Genomic DNA, 19,491 nt, shown 5'->3' on the forward strand with positions numbered 1-19,491 from the left:
TGAAAGTGCAGTCTCAGGTAGAGAGGGTGGCGGAGAAGGCAGATGGCGGTCTTGCTGCCTTATGTCAGAACTTTGTGTGTACGAGTTGGGATGTTATGTTACATCTGTGCAGGATGTTGGTGAGGCCACTTTTAGAATATTGCGTACAGTTCTAGAGTATCGGAGGGGTGGCCTTACAGAGGTTTATAAAATCATGGGGGTCATGGATAGGGTAAATTGCCAAGATCCTTTTCCTGTGGTGAAGGAGTCCAAAACTGGAGGACACAGTTTGCGGTGAGAGTGGAAACATTTTTAAAAGGTAACTATGTCGTGCAGATGGTGGTGCACATATGGAATCGGCTTCCAGAGGAAATGGTGGGGGCAAGTAAAATTGCAACATTGAGAAGGCATCTAAATGGGTCTATGAATCTGAAGGGTTTTGAGGGATATGGGCCAAATGCTGGTAAATGGAACAAGGTCACATTGGGATGCCTGGTCAACACAGGCAAGTGGGACCAAAGGTCTGTTTCCGAACTGTGTGACTGTATGACTCTTGATTCCCAAGAGTGGGACCAACACCCAGTTTAGAGGTGAGAGTGCTATTAGCTGAACCATAATTATTGTAGGTAATGCATTCCAGGATAACATTAACTGAACACTAGTCCAAGATTGTGGAATATTGACTAAAGTTGCTAAACACATTACCTTCTGAACAAAGAAAATTACAGCCCAGGAACAGGCCCTTCGACCCTCCAAGCCTGCGCCGATCTCGATCCTCTATCTAAACCTGTCACCTGTTTTCCCTCTGCTCCCTGCCTGTTCCTGTATCTGTCTAGATGCATCTTAAATGACGCTATCGTGCCCACCTCTACCACCTTCTCTGGCAACGCATTCCAGGCACCCACCACCCTCTGCATAAAGAACTTTCCACACGTCTCCTTTAAACTTTTCCCCTCTCACCTTGAAATCGTGACCCCTAGTAGTTGAGTCCCCCACTCTGGGGGGAGAAAGCGTCTTGCTATCCACCCTGTCTAGACCTCTCGATTTTGTAGACCTCTACCTCCATCTTTCTCATGTAAATAATCTTAATCTACTCAACCTTTCTTCATAGCTAGTGCCCTTCATACCAGGCAATATCCTGGTGAACCACCTCTGCACCCTCTCTAAAGCATCCACATCCTTTTGGTGATGTGGCAACCAGAACTGTACGCACTATTCCAAATGTGGTCAAACCAAAGTCCTATACAACTGTAACATGACCTGCCAACTCTTGTACTCAATGCCCCGTTCGATGAATGAAAGCATACCATATGCCGCCTTGACCCCTCTATCGACCTGCGTTGCTACCTTTGGGGTACAATGGACCCGAACACCCAGATCTCTCTCTGCATCGATTTTCCCCAGGGCTTTTCCGTTTACCGCATACTTCGCTGTTGAATTGGATCTTCCAAAATGCATCACCTCGCATTTGCCTGGATTGAACTCCATCTGCCATTTCTCCGCCTAACTCTCCAATGTATCTACATTCTGCTGCATTCTCTGACAGTCCCCTTCACTATCTACTACTCCGCCAATCTTAGTGTCATCTGCAAACTTGCTAATCAGACCATCTACTCCAGATCACTTATGTATATCATAAACAGCAGTGGTCCCAACACTGATCCCTTATTAAGTAGCACAGTTTTTCTAATGTGATGTTGCACTGGAACACAACTATCGTGTTGAAGCAGAACCCCCTTGTTCATGGATGTTGCCATGATTGAAGGGCTTGAGATATAGAGAGAGACTGAATACACTGAGGCTCTTTTTCCTGGAGATCTTTATATAAATTCATAAAATCATGAGGGCCACGGATAGCGTGAATAATCCAGATCTTTTCCCCCAGAGTGAGGGAGTCCAAAACTAAAGGGCATAGATAAGAGGGGGAAGTTTTAAAAGGAATCTAAGGTGCAACCTTTACACACAAAGGATGGTGTGTGTATGGAATGAGCTACCAGAGGAGGTTGTGGAGGCTGGTACAACTACAACATTTAAAAGGCATCTGGATAGGTATATGAATAGGATGGGTTTAGAGAGATATGGGGCTAGATTAATGTAGAATATTGGTCAGCATGGATGAATTGGACTGAAGGGTCTGTTTCCATGCTGTACAACTCTGACAAAAGTACTGATCAATGAGATCTTAAAAGACAGCAGTGTAGACATCAAAATGTAGATGCATAGTAAGGAAGAGTATGAGTAGTCTATCCAGCCTTTTGTACCTACTCCACCATGCTACATGATCATAACTGATCATCCAACACAGTACTTTCTTCCCACTTTCTGACATATCCCTTGATCCCTTTAGCCCCAAGAGCTATCCCAAACACCACCTTGAAAACATGCAATGTTTTGTCCTCAACAGTTTTCTGTGGCAGAGTTGTACCACTGGTCACCACAGTTCTTCCCTATTTTGAGAAACTCCCTTCCACTACAACTTTGCCTCCAGTACCCAGTCAGCTGTCTACCCATCTAGCTAGTGCACCCTAGACTTCGCTTTCTCCATCAGCCTACCATGGGGAACCTTATCAAACGCAATACTGAAGTCCATGTAAGTGACATCCACAGCCCTTCCCTCATTTATCAACTTTGTCACTTCCTCAAAGAATTCTGTCAAGTTGGTGAGCCACAACCTTCCCTGCACAAAACCATGCTGCCTATCACTAATAAGCCCATTTCCTTACAAATGTAAATACATCATATCCCTCAGTATCTTCTCCAGCAGCTTCTCCACCACTGACGTCAGGCTCACCGGTCTGTAATTACCTAAATTATCCTTGCTACCCTTCTTAAACAAGAGGGTAACATTAGCAAGTCCCCAGTCCGCCTGGACCTCACCCATGTTTAAGGATGCTGCAAAGATATCTGTTAAGGCCCCAGCTATTTCCTCTCTCGCTTCCCTTAGTAACCGAGGATAAATCCCGTCCAGACCTGGGGACTTGTTCACCCTAATGTCTTTTAGAATATCCAACACTTCCCCCTTCCTTACACTGACTTGACCTGGAGTAATCAAACATCTATCCATAACTGCAACATCTGTCATGTCCCTCTCCTCAGTGAATACCAATGCAAAGTGCTCATTACGAATCTCATTCATTTTCCTCGCATAACTTGCTTCCTTTGACCTTGAGTGGGCCAACCCTTTCTCTAGTTACCCTCTTACTCCTCATGTACAAATAAAAGGCTTTGGGATTTTCCTTAACGCTGTTTGCTGAAGATATTTTGTTCCCCCTTTTAGCCCTCTTAATTCCTTGTTTCAGATTGGTCCTACTTTGCCAATTATTCTTCTAAAGCTTTGTCTGTTTTCAGGTGCCTAGACCTTTCCCTTTTTTCTTTTCTTTCTCCTCTTTGCTGGTCTCACAATTTCACCTGTCATCAATGTTTCACTAATCTTGCCCATTCTATCCCTCATTTTCACAGGGGCATGTCTGTTCTGCACTCTAATCAACCTCTCTTTAAAAGCCTCCCTGATATCAAATGTAGATTTACCCTCAAACAGCTGCTCCCAATCCACATTTCCCAGCTCCTGCTGAATTTTGCTATAGTTGGCTTTCCCTCAATTCAGCACTCTTCCTTTAGGACCACGCTTGTCTTTTTCCAAAAGTATTCTAAAACTTACAGAATTGTGATCACTGTTCCCAAAGTAAACCCCAACTGAAACGTCAGCCACCTGGCCGGCCTCATTCCCCAACACCAAGTCCAGTATGGCCCCTTCCCGAGTTGCACTGTTTACATACTGCTACAGAAAAACCTCCTGGATGCTCGTTATGAATTCTGCTCCATCTAAACCTTTAACACTAGGTGAATCCCAGTCAATGTTGGGAAAATTAAAATTCCCATCACCACCACCCTGTTGCCTTACGTCTTTCCATAATCTGTCTACATATTTGTACCTCTATCTCATGCTCACTGTTGGGAGGCCTGTAGTACAGCCCTAACATTGTTATTGCACCCTTCCTATTTCTGAGCTCAGCCCATATTGCCTCAATGCTGGAGTCCTCCACAGTGCCTTCCTTCAGCTTAGCTGTGATATCCTCTCTGACCAGTATTGCAATTCCTCCACCCCTTTTTACCTCCCTCTGCTGAAGCATTTATATCCTGGGATATTTAGTTGCCAATCTTGCCCTTGCCTCAACCAAGTCTCAGTAATAGCAATAACATCATACTCCCAGGTACTAGTCTAAGCCCTAAGTTCATCTGCCTTACCTACTACACTTCTTGCATTAAAACAAATGCACCTCAGACCACCTGACTACCTGCTGTCTGACTACTCTTCCCCTTAGTCACACTGATTTCATTATCTAGTTCCTTGCAGGCTTTTGTTACTACCTCCTTACTGTCCACTAACCGCCTCATTTGGCTCCCATTCGCCTGCCACATCAGTTTAAACTCTCTCCAACAGCATTAGCAAAAGCAGCTCTTAGGACTTTGGTTCCAGCCCTGCCCAGTTGTAGATCGTCCCACTTGTAATAGTCCCACCTCCCCAGAACTGGTCCCAATGTCCCAAAAATCTGAAGCCCTCCCTCCTGCACCATCTCAAGCCACTCATTTATCCTGCCTATTCTTTCATTTCTGCTCTGACTAGCACTTAGCACTGTTCGCCATCCTGAGATTACTACCTCTGAGGCCCTACTTTTTAACTTGGCTGCTAACTCCCTAAATTCTGCTTCTGGACGTCATCCTGTTTTTTTACTGATATCTTTGGTGCCTAAATGCACCACAACGGCTGGCTGTTCACCCTTCCCCTTCAGAATGCCCTACAGTCAATCTGAGACATCCCTGACCCATGCACCTGGGAGGCAACATCCCATTCGGGAGTATCGTTTTCGACCACAGAACTGCCTATCTGCTACCCTTACAATCAAGTCCCCAATGACTATAGCCCTTCCACTCTTTTTCCAGCCCTTTTGTACAGCAGAGCCAACCATGGAGTCAGGAACCTGGCTACTTCTGCCTTCCCCTGTTGTGGAATTTTCCCCAACAGTACTCAAAGCGGTATAGCTGATTTGAAGGGAGATGACCGCAGGGGACACCTGCACTGCCTTCCTACTTTTTTTCTCTGCCTTTTGGTCACCCATTCCCTTTCTCCTTAGCAATCCTAATCTGTGGTGTGACCAATTTGCTGAACATGCTATCCACAACTTTCTCAGCACCATCAGATGCTCCAAAGTGAATCCATCCGCAGCTGCAGAACCATCACGCAGTCTAACAAGAGTTGCAGCTCGACACACTACTTGCATGCGTGGGAGCCAGGGACCTCAGCCACGTCCCTGACCTCCCACATCGAGCAAGAGGAGCATTACACGGGTATGGGATCTCCTGCCATTTTTACTCTTTAAGCTTAACTTAGTACTGCTATAATATCAACAACTAGATAAATGAAATTTAAAAAAGTTTGTACCAAATCACTACTTACCAACACACAAGAAAAAAAAGAAAAACACTTACCTTATCAACACACTAGAGTCATTTTTTTGGTTAGAGGAGGTGGGCGGGTGGGAGACACTACACGTGTAGTATCATTGATTTGGGCAGTGGCTAAACCCATCAGTTCACTCACCTTCCAAGAGCACAAAATAAAGAACTTAGTTTCCCAGCTGCCCCCAGGTCCTAGTACTTACTGCTCCCGCAAAAAACGGAGGCCGCTGATTGCACGAGGTAAGTTTTTAACTGGGAAACCTACCTCCCGGCAGCCCTCTGGTCCTCGCTGTTACCGCTCCCACCGCTGCAGCTGCTGCTACTGCAAAAAATGGAGCTCTGGTGTCTGCTGTCTTCCTGCCAGCCAATATACTTTCTCCAGGCTGAATTTCCACACCTGCATTTGATGTCCTTTGAGCTGATTACTCAACAGATGCTCAGCATGTGGTATTCTCCAGCGAGCCCCCTCTTCCGTCAGACTTCCCTTTTAAGCAGCTATCTTTGGGGAGGTAGTGTGCCTTGGTATAGGTGATGGTTTATTAAAGTTATGATGCTACTAAGTGCAATGTTGCCTCTGATGGGGGGTTGTAATCCACATAGTTCCAAGTATAGTGTAAGTGTTCTAATTACTTTAATGTGAACATATTTCTAGAATAGTTTGTCTTAAATTTCTTTAAAGGTGATCACATGTCAATGGAGCAATAAAAAAGGTCTCCTGGCAACAAGTGGCAACGATGGGACTGTTAGAGTGTGGAGTGTCACTAAAAATCATTACATCTTACAACAAACCTGTATCTTCAACAAAACGTGAGTAGCTCCTTTTTTGAAAATCAAGGATTATTTTAAGTTAACATAAATGTGGTACACTAAGTTTCCACAGCTAATGTTCAAAATTACATTGCATTTTTATTTTCAATAGAGAAAATATTTCTGAAGACCTGGGCAGTCTGGGCTCTCCTTGTGAACCAAATTTGTATCTCATTTGTTGGAGTATTAGTGGCAAATATATTGCAGCAGCACTAGAAAAAGTAGTGAACATCTGGCAAGTCACTGGTATGGCGCTTGATACTTTTGTATTTCTTAATGCAATTCACACCTTTCCCAATCTTGATAAGAATGTAAAATAATGTCAAAGTAAAATGGTACAGCCCGTTTGATTTTGTTTTGCCACCATGAAATGTTTGTTTGCTAATGGTAATAAAGGGTAGGAAGTTCCCTAAACTTAATGACATCCTAGCACCTTAAAAGTAGGTACAACACTCTTATACTTGCAAAACTTCCTACATTTTGGAAAAGTCCCAGTAGATTTGAAAAGCACAAATGTAACACCTCTATTTAAGAAATGATGTGTCAGAGTGCAGGAAACTGTATGTGAGTTGGAAAAATGTGCTATTGGGAATGTTCTGGAATTCATTCTTGAGGTGGTTGTGGCAGCACATTAAGGAAATTATGGCACGCATGTTTGAGTCCTTGAGGATCTAGCCAGCAGAGTAGATAGAGGGGAACTAGTAGATATAGTGCAATTGGATTTAAAACAGTATTTGACAAAGTGCCATATCAAAGGTTGCCGCACAAAACAGGATTTGACAGTATTGTGAATAACATATTGGCATGGATAGAAAGTTAACTAATTTGAAATGGGCAATTGGGATAGAAGGATCTTTTTTCAGGTTGCAAAAGGTAGGGCACAACCGGAAAAACAGCATTCTCAATTTTTTACAATCTATATTGTTAACTTGGATGAAGGGACCTATTGTGGCAGATTTAAAGGTGCAAAGAAAGGCAGAAAAAACAAGTTGTGATCAAAGGGACAAGAAATGTTGACTGGGAATAATTTGCCAAATGGAATATAGTAATGAAAATATGCCATGGAGCATAGAACGTCACAATATTAGAAAGCTGTTGCAATACAGAGGCACGTGGGTGTCCTCACACGTGAATTATGAAATTAGCATGCAAGTAGTTAAGGCAAATTATACATTGGATTGTATGGTAAAATATTCTAAATGTATTATTTTAGGAAGTGTGACATGATAGAGGGGAGTCTGCGACTGGAGATGCTTAAATAAGGGACGAAAAGGAATTTCCTTCTTAGAAAGTTGTTAATCTTTGGATTCACCATCCAGAGAACAATGGAGACTGGGTCATTGATTATATTCAAGGCTAAGTTAACATAGAACATGGAAATCGGCAGTGGGGTAGGCATTTCTGCCCTTCAAGTCTGGTCTGCTTTTCAATATGATGGCTGATCATCTAACTCAGTAACCTGTTTGCACTTTCTCCCCATATCATTTAATCCTTTTAACTGTAAGAATTATAGCTAACTCGTTCTTGAAAACGCTTGATGTTATGGTCTCGAACTCTTTGTAGCCGTGTATTTCACAGGCTTACCATTCTCCAGATGAAAAATGTTTTCTTCGTCGCGGTCCTGAGTGGCCTACCCTGTTTCCTTGGACTGATGTACAAGGTGTCAGGCAGTAAAATCAAGTTGAGAACATGATCAGATCAGTCATAGAATTTAAGTACGGAAGAAGAGCTGCAGTCCATGATGTCTGCACTAGTTCCCTAAGAAGCTACCCACCTCAGCCCATTCACCAGCCCTATCTCCATTGACCTGTAAATTTATCACTTTCAAATTTATATCCAACTCTATTGAAAGTTTAGATGGAGTCTGCCTCCACCTCTCTCCCAGGCAGCACATTCCAAATCCAAACAAATGAGTAAAGAAGTTTCTTCTCATCTTAGCTCTCGCTCTCTTGCTGATAGTCTTCAAATTGTGACCCCTAGTTACTGACATAGCAACTAGTGGAAACTGAATATTCTTCTTTGTCTTGTCAAAAGTGTTCATAATTTTCAACACCATAATGAAGTCACCTCTTAATCTTCTCTGCCTCAAGGAGAATACTCTCATTTACCTTTTCTAATCTTTCCTTCCAGCTAAACACTCTCATTCCTGTTATCATTCTCATCAATCTCCTTTGTACTCTGGGGCTTTAACATCCTTTCTTAAGTAAGTTACTCAGAACTGAACAATGCTCCAAATGTAGTCTGACCAATGATCTCTGATCTAAAAAGTGCCATCTATACCTACCCTTTTGTTGCCTATATTTTAGCCAACTTCTGATCCACACTGTCAAGGACCCATCAGTCCCGAATATTTTAATGTGCTAGCCAAACTGCATGTCACACTATTCAAGTACTTTCTGGAAGTCCAGATCTTAACTTGTTTAATTGTCTGTTTACCTTAACTCAAATTATGGTCTCCATCGGTTTTCCTACTATTGAAGTCAAGCTGACAGCTCAGAAGTTCCCTGGGTTGTCCATTACCCCAATTATAAACAATGTCATAGCATTTGTTCAGGGAGGCCTGGAAAATTTCTATCGCTGGCCTCACAATTTGTTCCTTTACCTCATTTAACAATCTAGAATACATCCCATCTGGACCTGGCGACAACTTCACCTGGAGTGCTTCCAGCCTTTTTTAATACCTCTTTATCTTTGTCTATCCTGCTCAGTTGCTCAACACCCACATTTTCAACTGGGCCATTGTCACCATTTTCTAATTTGGTAAAGACAGAGCTAAAGTACTCATTTAGTATCTCTGCCATACCCTTTGCTTCAGTGAGCTACTTATCCCTTATGAGACCCACTCTGTACTTCATTAATATTTTACTATTAATATTTTTGAAGTACATTTTGCTATTTGTTTTAGCGTAGCCTGCCATCCTTTCCTCATTGTGGGCAAATGGAACTAGCTGAGTGGGCACCATGATCAGCATAGACCACTTTGGGCTGAAGGGCCTAATGCATGCTGTATTACTCTGACTGCATGTGTCCTCTTTGCCGTCCTTATTCCAACCTTCATCTTGCTCTTTAATTTGGGGTACTTTCCTGATTTCTATGGAACACGGATTATCATATGCATCACATACCTCCTTTTCTTCCAAATTTTTTCATCAATGTGCTTCGTCATCCAGGATGCTGTAGCGTCGGACACTCCTTTATCCACCAAAACCCCTGTATCAGTTTGACCTTTAGACTCCTAAAACCTGCCTTTTCCAATCTACAATCTTAATTATTGACTGATTTTTATCCTTTCCCAACTTATTATTATATTATAATTATTAGTTCCCAAATGCTCTTCCACCCTGATGCTCTTCACTCACCCTCCCTCAATTCCTGGAACCAGTCCCAGTATAGTACTTCCCTGGAAGGACTGGAATTGTACTGAAAGTTCTCCTGCACATGTTGTAGAAATTTGTCCTCTTCCATGCCCTGTACTCTACGTTTTTCTTAGTCTACCCTACAGTAATTGAAATCACTAGCTGTCATTAAGCCTCCTTGTCCTGCAAATTTCCATAATCTGCCTACAAATGCTTTCTCCTAATTCGTCTCCACTATTTGGAAGCCTGTAATAAATATCCTCTCATGATCTTATTGTTCCCTTTTGAAATGAATTGTGGCAGCCTGTATATAAATTTCCAAGATGTGCTGATTGTTAGAAACACAAATTCAGAAAGCTTCCCTGAAATGATTTATTTTTGTCTTTATAGGAGGCAAGGGGCTTTTAGACGTACAGCCATATTGGGTTTCTGCTCTTGCCTGGCCTGAAGAAGGCCCAGTTGCAAGTTGGGCTGGTGACACTTTAGAAGTTCTTCTTGTAGGGCGAATGGATGGATCTCTTGGACTCATTGAGGTCGTGGATTCATCTACCATGCACCGTCTTGAACTTGAGCACTGCTACAGAAAAGATGGTAAATTATGCCTTAATTAGTCATTACCATTTATAGCCATTATCTGTTACAAGATGCTAATCCTTCTCCAGATCATTCCAACATATCCTCTGTTTTGTTATTGACAGTCATCTGTGGAATATTTTTGAACGTTATAATGCCTTGAAATTGACTTTGTTTGCGTGGAAAATGTCTTGTACATTGCACCAAAAAAATGTTTCAAACTAGGAAAGAAAATTTCATGTGATTTCATTGTGTTCAAGCACAGTGTTCTTCTTAACCTTCCTGGCCGAGAAACAGTTTGTTCGATCAATTAAGCCTTAGCTTCTGCTAAACATCAACTCTGAATGCTAACCATGTTGTAGAGATGCCAGTGTTGGACTGGGGTGGACAATATCGAAAAGCGCACAAACCAGGTTATACTCCCAACAGGTTTATTTGAAGACACAAGTTTTCATGAATTTATAAGTAAAAGATCAAAGGATCATGTATTTTTTTGAAATAGTGCACAACTTGTCGACAGCCAATGTGACATTTTATAAATAACAAAGTGTGGAGCTGGATGAACACAGCAGGCCAAGCAGCATCTCAGGAGCACAAAAGCTGACGTTTCGAGCCCAGACCCTTCATCAGAGAGGGGGATGGGGTGAGGGAACCGGAATAAATAGGGAGAAAGGGGGAGGCAGACTGAAGATGGAGAGAAAAGAAGATAGGTAGAGAGGAGAGTATAGGTGAGGAGGTAGGGAGGGGATAGGTCAGTCCAGGGAAGACAGACAGGTCAAGGAGGTGGGATGAGGTGGTAGGTAGGAAATGGAGCTGCGGCTTGAGGTGGGAAGAAGGGATGGGTGAGAGGAAGAACAGGTTAGGGAAGCAGAGACAGGCTGGGCTGGTTTTGGGATACAGTGGGGGGAGGGGTCGAGCTGGGCTGGTTTTGTGATGCAGTGGGGGAAGGGGAGATTTTGAAGCTTGTGAAGTCCACATTGCTACCATTGGGCTGCAGGGTTCCCAAGCGGAATATGATTTTCTGTTCCTGCAACCTTCGGGTGGCATCACTGTGGCACAGCAGGAGGCCCATGATGGACATGTCGTCTGAGGAATGGGAGGGGGAGTTAAAATGGTTCATGACTGGGAGGTGCAGTTGTTTGTTGCGAACCGCGCGGAGGTGTTTTGCAAAGCGGTCCCCAAGCCTCTGCTTGGTTTCCCCAATGTAGAGGAAGCCACACCGGGTACAGTGGATACAGTATAACACATTGGCAGATGTACAGGTGAACATCTGCTTGATATGGAAAATCATCGTGGGGCCTGGGATAGGGGTGATGGAGGAGGTGTGGGGGCATTTCCCCGATCTGGTGAGGCTGAAACTAGGGAACGTAGTTTCAGAGTATGGAGAAAATCATTTTACACTGAGGCATAGAGCAATTTATTCACTCGGGTTGGGGGTGAGTGAATCTTTGCAATTCTCCACGTAATATCAGAGCTCAATCATGGGGCATGTCCAAGACAGAAATCAATTGACTCTGGCCATTAATAACATTAAGGGATGTGGAGATTATTAGAGGAAGTGGCATTAAGTTGAATGATAAGTCATCATCTAATTGATTGGCAAAGTAGGCTCAATGAGCTGAATGGACTACTCATATTTCTATGTTCCTAAGCATGCTGTTTTAAGGCAGGGTATTTCCATTGATGAATATTGAATATCCAATTTCTGAATTTACAGAAACAAGAACGGTACAGCTGTCTTACCTGATCAAAGGCAAGCCCAACAAAGAATGGGGCCAATAGGTTATATTCCATTCCCATGGGATTATTTTGCTAGCTCAAAGCGGAGCTGCAATGATGGCTGAGAAGATGAATTACTTGCAGAAATGGGAAATGTCCTTATAATGACGTAATATCGAGACACGAATTGTGTAGGAAAGCTCAATTGGTCACAAAGTATCAGTCACAATGCTGTTAAATCGAAGCCACTTTGTCTAGAGAAGCCCTGATCCATATTCTTAATTTCACTATATTTCTAGAACATCAAAAAGTACCGCACAGGAATGGGCCCTTCAGCCCACAATGTTTGGCTGAACCTGAGACCAAATTAAACTAATCACTTCTGCCTAACCTCGTTCCATATCACTCCGTTTCTTGCATATTCATTTGCTTATCTAAAAGTCCTTAAATACCCCAATTGCATCTGCCTCCAACACCATCCCACACTCCTATCACTCTTTGTGTAAGAGCTTGCCCCCTCACATTTCCTTTGAACTTAGCCCCTTTGACCTGAAATGCATACCCCCCTAGTATTAGAATTTCAGCTCTGGTGGGGGGGTAAAATGATTCTGACCTTCAACACTATCAATGCATCTCATAATTTTATAGACTTCTACCAAGTCTGTCCTCAGCCTCTGCTGCTCCGGAGAAAATGAGCCCAGGTTATCTAGCCTGTCTATGTTGCTCATTGCATCTAATTCAGGCAGTTCTAGTTTTGACACTTGCAAATTTTGGAATTGTGCTCTGTCTAAATCACAAATAAACTTCATGAACATTTTGACGAAATCATTTATTGTTGCAGCCAGGAAAGAGTGCTTTTTAAACACATTTTTTTCCCTGTTTTGTCCACTTACATGATGTGATTTTATAACAAGCTGACATATGTCATATATGATGAATGTAAGTTCCAAATGTCTGTATTCTTGCAATGTTCAAGAATCTCTGTCTGGTCCTTAACTAGACCACAACTGAGGGTGTAGCCTAGAAAAGATGCTATAAGCCAACATGACTGGGGATGATCACCTAATACAGATGTTAGAGTTTAAGGGATTAATAGCATCTCGTTTTTCTTACCATTTGGAAGTGGGACATCTTTCAACAATGTTAAAGCTCTAAGTCACCAATTATGGCTTTTAAAAATATGCTGGTTTTCTGTAATGAATTTCTCAAACTTTTTCCTAGGAGCAAATTACTGCAGGTCATCATAGAATCCCTACAATGTAGAAGCAGGCCTTTCAACACTGACCCTCTGAAGAGTATCCTACTCAGACCCACTTCAGACCCTATCCCTGCATTTACCAAGGCTAACCCGCCTGACCTACACATCCCTGGACGTTATGAGCAATTCACCTTTAATAGCCAACCTTTGAACTGAGGGAGGAAACCAGAGCATCTGAAGGAAACACAGGCAGACATGGGGAAAACATGCAAACGCCACACAGTCACCTGAGGGTGGAATCAAACCCAGGGACCTGGCACTGTGTGGCAGCAGTGCAAACCACTGTGCCACTATGCTGCTGGAATCTGAACTGAAAACAGTAAATGTTGGAAATTACAGGGCTGATGAAGAGTAATCGAGACTCAAAACATCAGCTTGCTGTCTCTCCACGGATGCTGCCTAACCCTCTGAAATTCCCAGCATTTTCTATTAAACCTTTTCCTCTTTGTTTATTTCGCAGATTTTAAGATTTCCATTTGCCTATCAAAGTGCTATTGTAAAATATCTTACTATGATCACCTCTGTGAGAGTCCTGTATTTACAATTTTTCTTTGCTGCCTTTAGTTGCAGTAACAGCCATTGCTTGGTATTCTGAAGATAAGCCATTTGCAGTGGGATATGCAGATGGAAAAATACTGATTGGCACGAAAGAGCCTCTGGAGAAGGGAACAGTTGTTATGATTGATGCGTACAAGGTAGGTTAAAATCGGCAGTAATTCTGAAGCTAAATTATAATTCTAAATTGCTGCATTTCTGTATCCCCTGCACCTAGCTCAAAGAGTACAGCACCGGCATACACCCTTCAGCCCATCATGTCTCTGCCTAACATGATGCCATTCTAAACTAATCCCATTTCCCCATCAGCTCGCGCCTTTTTTTGAGGCACCCAGCATTACCTACTTCATAATATCAACATGACCCGAACTTACCATTATCCCACATCCTTTGTGGTGAATACAGATGCAAAGCACTCATCAAGGTCTTTACCCATTTCCTCTGGCATCATGTATAAATTCCCTCCTTTATCTTCGAGTGGACCTATCCTTTTCCTAGCTACGCTCTAGCCCCTAATTTACAAAATGTCTTGGATTCTCCTTAATCCTACTGGCAAAAGACATTTCATGGTCCCTTCTAGCCTTCGCTATTTAAATTCTTTTCTGCTTTCCTTATATTACTCAAGGGCCTTGTTTCATGTCTGTTTCCTGGTTTTTGGCATCTTAGGCTCCTGAATCTCGCCATCCTTATCTGTCATCCTTACCTGTCATCCTTACAGAAATATGCTAGTCCTGAATGCTGATCTGTTGGCCTTTAAAAGACTCCCACGTGTCATATGTGGATTCTGTCATCAAACAACTGCCCCCAATTGAATTTCTCCAGGTTGTGCCTAATACTGTTTATTAGCCTTCCCCAAATTTAACACTATCTCGCCTGAAACATCTAAACCTGGAATGTTGAGCTGCCAGTCGTGCCCTTCTCCCAGCCAAGCTTCTGTAATCCCATGTACTAATTCATGCTCTGAGGTCATCTGCCTTACCTGTTACACCTGTTATATACCTTTTACTCAAATAAATGCATTTCAGACTGCCAGTCCTGCCATGTTCATTAACTTGGTCCTGCCTGTTCTCCCTATTAGATTAAGTTGACTTAACATTGACCTTGTCCTCAATCACTCCATATGCTGCTCTATTTCCCTGTCAAGTGGGCCATGAGCAAACCTGCCTGCGAGGATATTGGTGTTCGTCCAGTTTAGGCGTACCTGCCCACCTTGTACAAGCCCCATATGCCCCAGAAGAGATCGCAATGATCCAAATTTCTGAAGCCCACCAGCTCTTTAGCTCTATATTCAGCTGTACTACCCTCCTGTGTCTGGCCTAACTAGTGTGTGGCACCAGGAATAATCCTAGAGCTCTTGCTTTTCACCTTTACACCTGACTCCATAAAATCCCTTTTCAGGACCTCATCTCTTTCTTCCAATGTTGTTAATACCAACATGAATCAAAACCTCTGGCTGCTCAACCTCACCTTTCAAAATGTCCTGTGGCTGCTCAGAGGAGCCTTGACCCTGGCATCATGGAGGCAGCGCACCATCCTAGAAATGTTCGTGACTGTGCCATCTTGGAGCTCTCCTGGGATGCTGTCCACTTTCCAGATAAAGCAGACACATAGCTGCAGCAGGAGCTCCTTGCCTCCTCACTTCAGTACCTCAGTGGAGAAACTCTATTTCAGCAGCCTTGTTGTTTGTAAACTGGTAGACGGCCTTATATATTTCGTGCAAAGCTAGTGTGTTGCCAAGCTTGTGGTATGTTGCACACTGTAGGGTTTGGTTAAGGACACAGATCGACAACAGAGCCCTGGCTGAGGAGGTCTCTAAAATGCTTCAGTCAGCATTATTTGATGGCTTCTTTGATAAGAGTTACTCCATCCTTGGCCAGCAGTGTTGTAGAGTCTTGGGTGTTTGATCCATAAGTGGATCTTTACAGCACAGAAGAAACCCTGCACATCATCGTTGTTGGCCATTCAGTAGGCACCATTGCTTTCTTCACCCACCACCTGTTCTTTATGTCACGTGTTCACCATGAAGCCACAGGGTACTCCTACACTGGCTATACTTAATAATTTCCATGCTGACCACCCAATGCATTTCTATCTGTGTGGCCCTCGCGTGTGGTGTTACCTATTCATTGAATATGCTAGTCATGACGTTCTCAGCCTCGTGCTGTCCAGTGAGTCCATCTGGAGCTCCAGCTGCTCTGTGGTAAATCAAAAGTTGCAGCTGAGCAGACTTCCTGCATCTCTGTCCAATCTCATCCCTTTATTCACTGTGATCAGTAATGCTTTGTGGTTACTCAAAGTGCAAAAGAGCTGCAAGTTGTGTGTCTGAGTTGATAGATTTTGATAGCGGAATAACGAGGTGGCAGTAATATTCTTGAGTTTCTTTTTCTGGAGGTTAATACAATAATGAAAAATGGGGCAACTGTTGAAAGTGTTGGAAAAGATGAGTTTTTAAGCTGTCATAGTTGTATTCATATTGGATGAAATTCAGTGAAAATTGTCTGTAATAATAGTAGTTATATTGAGAAGTAGGACGCAGGATGAGGATTGTAGACAAGAAAATTATATTCTTTTTTGACAGGACGGAAGCAAAGAGGTTTACGTTTATTTGAAGTGAGAAGCTTCAAACGGTGTGTGGATTGGAGCTAGGGAAGAGTGGACCTATGAACAAAATGACCTTTATATTACCACAGCCCTTGCTGTTGGTACTGGATTGCCAGCAATATGCCACAATAAGGGACACAATTTTACAAGGACCAGAAACAATATCATTTACGGTAATGGAGCTGTGTGAAACCTAGATCGCCTATCAAGTGAACCATCTAAATGCTGCAAAATGAGTACATCCTCAAAGCAATCAATGAATAGTGTTTTTCTCTTACCCTTAGCAAAAATTGCCTGGCTCTTCCTCGGTGTGAGTTATAGTTTGTGATTCCGAAGCACACCAGAAATATGTTAGCATGGTGATAAGGGAATGATACAGCTTTCATATAAAGCCTGTGATAAGGATTGTTGTGGTGAAGTAGTAGTGCACCTACCACTGCAGAAGGAGACCTGGGTTTAAGTCTTACCTGCTCCTTGTGGAGATGAAGTCCCACCATCACAATGAAAATAGCCTTCATCATGTTATGTGGCACTATTCCCGTGCTAAACGGGACAGACTTCGCATGGATCTAGCAACTCAAGACTGGCCATCTATGAGACGCTGGCCATCTACAGCAGCAGAACTGTACTCCAGCACAATCTGTAACCTCATGGTCCGAAATATCCCCCACTCAACCATTACCATCAAGCCAGGGGTTCACCCACGGCTCATTGGAGACAGCAGGAGGGCATGCCAGAAACAAGGTGGCAGATTTCCTTCCCTGCAAGTCATTAGTGAACTAGAGAGTTTCTATGATAATTGGAATGGTGATCCGTAGATTCCAAACGTTTTTTTAATTCTTGAATTCAAAGTCCACCAGCTGCAGTGGTGGGATTTGAACCCAGGTCCCCAGAATATTGGCTGGGGTTGCAGGATTAATAGTCTCGCATAATACCACTAGGCCATCACCTACCCATGTTCTCTGTACTGTATTGACAAATTGATCTGAAAGAAAAGCCTACAATTTGGTTCACCATTCATTTTGATGGTTGATAAGTAGTACGAGCAGTGTCTTTGACAAATTTATATCATATAAATGTAATTTGAATATCCTTGTTTTAGTTCTGAAATATTTGACATTGTGTTGCTTTATTTAACTGTTCCTCCATAACACTCTTACTGCACTTTTCCAGCATGTCCATGTATGCTGCACCAATTAACAAGAGCATTCACCTTAATCCCTGGAGTTGATGAACAGTGCAGCCATGAGGAGCCCAAGGGCTTCTTTCCTTGCCGTAAAACTCTGACACACTCCTCTTTCCTGCACATTGTATATATTTCTTGATTCGGGTGATTGTTGTGCTCACCTCTGAAACTCTTTGCCACTCAATTGTCATCTTATTGCAAATATTTACCGAAACCTCTGCACCCCAAAGTTAGAGAAGTGAACTTTTCAACTTCATGCCAGTTACAAGATTCCATGTGACTTTGTTACATAATTCTGTTTGTTTTCTCTCTGAAAATTACTCTCAGACTTCGCAAACCCTTATGTTCTTACAATTTTGCTCAGGTTTCATTTGGTTTAATTCTTAACAAATGTGGGTAATTTTGTTCTTCTGATGACCAGAGAACTGTTAGGTCATTAGTGTTACGTGAGTATTTGTTAGTCTTTCTTGTACAAAAGTATATTGCAAAACAATCCATGACAAACATAGCAAGATAACTTTTTAAAGTGAATAAACTGGTTGACAAGTTTATTTCTGAAAATAATAGAAAGTTTGCAATGCTTAGAAGTAAAAGTGTCTAATCCTGGTATTCTGTGCCCTACTCCAACCCTTAAACCAGGAAAGCATCACGTGTATGAAATGGGACCCTTTAGGGATGATGCTCATGACTTGTGCCAAAGAAAACATTGTGAAACTGTGGAGTTTTATTGCTGGGACCTGGCAATGCCTGCATAAACTATCTCATCCGGCTATGGTGAATCATGTTGCCTGGTGTAGTCAACTAGGAAAAGGTTTCAAGTTGCAGCTCATGCTGGCTAGGTGGGTATAACTTTTTATTCATTCAAACCATTAATTGTTGGTGAAAATGTTTGACTTTGATAAATGTGTTTATTTGATAAGGAGTTGATCCTGAAAATGTTATTTTAATCAACTTCAAGGATATTGTTATGTAAATAATCCTTCACCTGATGTTTCAACATGCCACAATGCCATGTCCAAATGTTCCATGTTAGTTGCTGGCTACTTGCAAATGTAATATTTGGAAATAATGCGTGATTCTGTTAAACCTGCTGGGTTTCTGCATGCAGCATTTTGATTTATGGTGCTAAATGGGTGAAGCATCCAAATATCTGATGTCTTGGTCTAGTTTAATTTGAGACTGTTGATGAGGAAATGTCATATGACTCGGAAAATCCTTTTAAGAAGCACCCCTGCAAAGTCAAAATGCAAAATGGAAGTATTCAAAGATATTTAGCATAGACAGGACATTGCAAAAGCAAATCAGAGGATGGCTGAGAGCCATCACAGTGGATTTCTGGGAGACATTGCCACAGTCATCACAACTGTACAGCTGGTCAGAGACAACCTGGTGTCACGATATGGTTAAACCAGAAATACTACATTGGTGTTTCACACCATTCCCCCTCCTCTGATCCAAAAAGAGAGACTCTTAGGAGGACAACTGGCAAGGTAAAGGTGTACAAGGGAGCAGCCATTAAGAGATTGTTAGAGGGGACATGCTGAGGCCTTTGCTCAAGAGGTTTCAGCATGAGGAGACTGAGCAAGGGGTACTGCCTCTTTAGGCAGTAGGGATGGCAGTTAGGGTATCACATGCTCCTCTTGCAGGATTTAGGAGATCCAGGAGACTTCCACTATTCTGGGTGCCTACACCTGTGAGAAGTGGACCCAGCAGCAGGGCCTGACAGACTGCATTTGGGAGCTGGAGCTGGATGCACTCGGGACCATCCGGGGTGCAGGCAGCATCGTTGATTAGAGCTCTTGTGAAGTGGTCATTCCAAAGGTGCAAGTTGCAGCTAGCTGGGTGACCACCAGAAAAGCTGAGGAGGCCACCCAGATAGTACAGTGTTCCCCTCAATAACAGTTATACTGCTTTGCATGCTGTTAGGCAATGATGACCTTTCAAGAGCTAACAGTAGCAGCCAGCTGGCTGTGACTGGCTCTGAGGCTCGGAGGGAAAAG

At 42.7% G+C, this 19,491-nt stretch overlaps 1 protein-coding gene across 1 annotated transcript in view; it reads left to right on the forward strand.

The window, feature by feature from the left end:
- herc1 (HECT and RLD domain containing E3 ubiquitin protein ligase family member 1) overlaps positions 1 to 19,491 on the forward strand; it is a 339,275-nt gene that overhangs the window by 220,925 nt on the left and 98,859 nt on the right. The window contains exons 52-56 of the mRNA XM_059640184.1: positions 6,116 to 6,243; positions 6,356 to 6,489; positions 9,990 to 10,190; positions 13,714 to 13,844; positions 18,131 to 18,330. Of these exons, the coding sequence (XP_059496167.1) occupies positions 6,116 to 6,243; positions 6,356 to 6,489; positions 9,990 to 10,190; positions 13,714 to 13,844; positions 18,131 to 18,330 (794 nt within the window). The remainder of the gene's footprint in view (positions 1 to 6,115; positions 6,244 to 6,355; positions 6,490 to 9,989; positions 10,191 to 13,713; positions 13,845 to 18,130; positions 18,331 to 19,491) is intronic.

The sequence above is a fragment of the Stegostoma tigrinum genome, chromosome 36 (assembly GCF_030684315.1).
Source record: "Stegostoma tigrinum isolate sSteTig4 chromosome 36, sSteTig4.hap1, whole genome shotgun sequence".
Taxonomy (NCBI): Eukaryota; Metazoa; Chordata; class Chondrichthyes; order Orectolobiformes; family Stegostomatidae; genus Stegostoma; species Stegostoma tigrinum.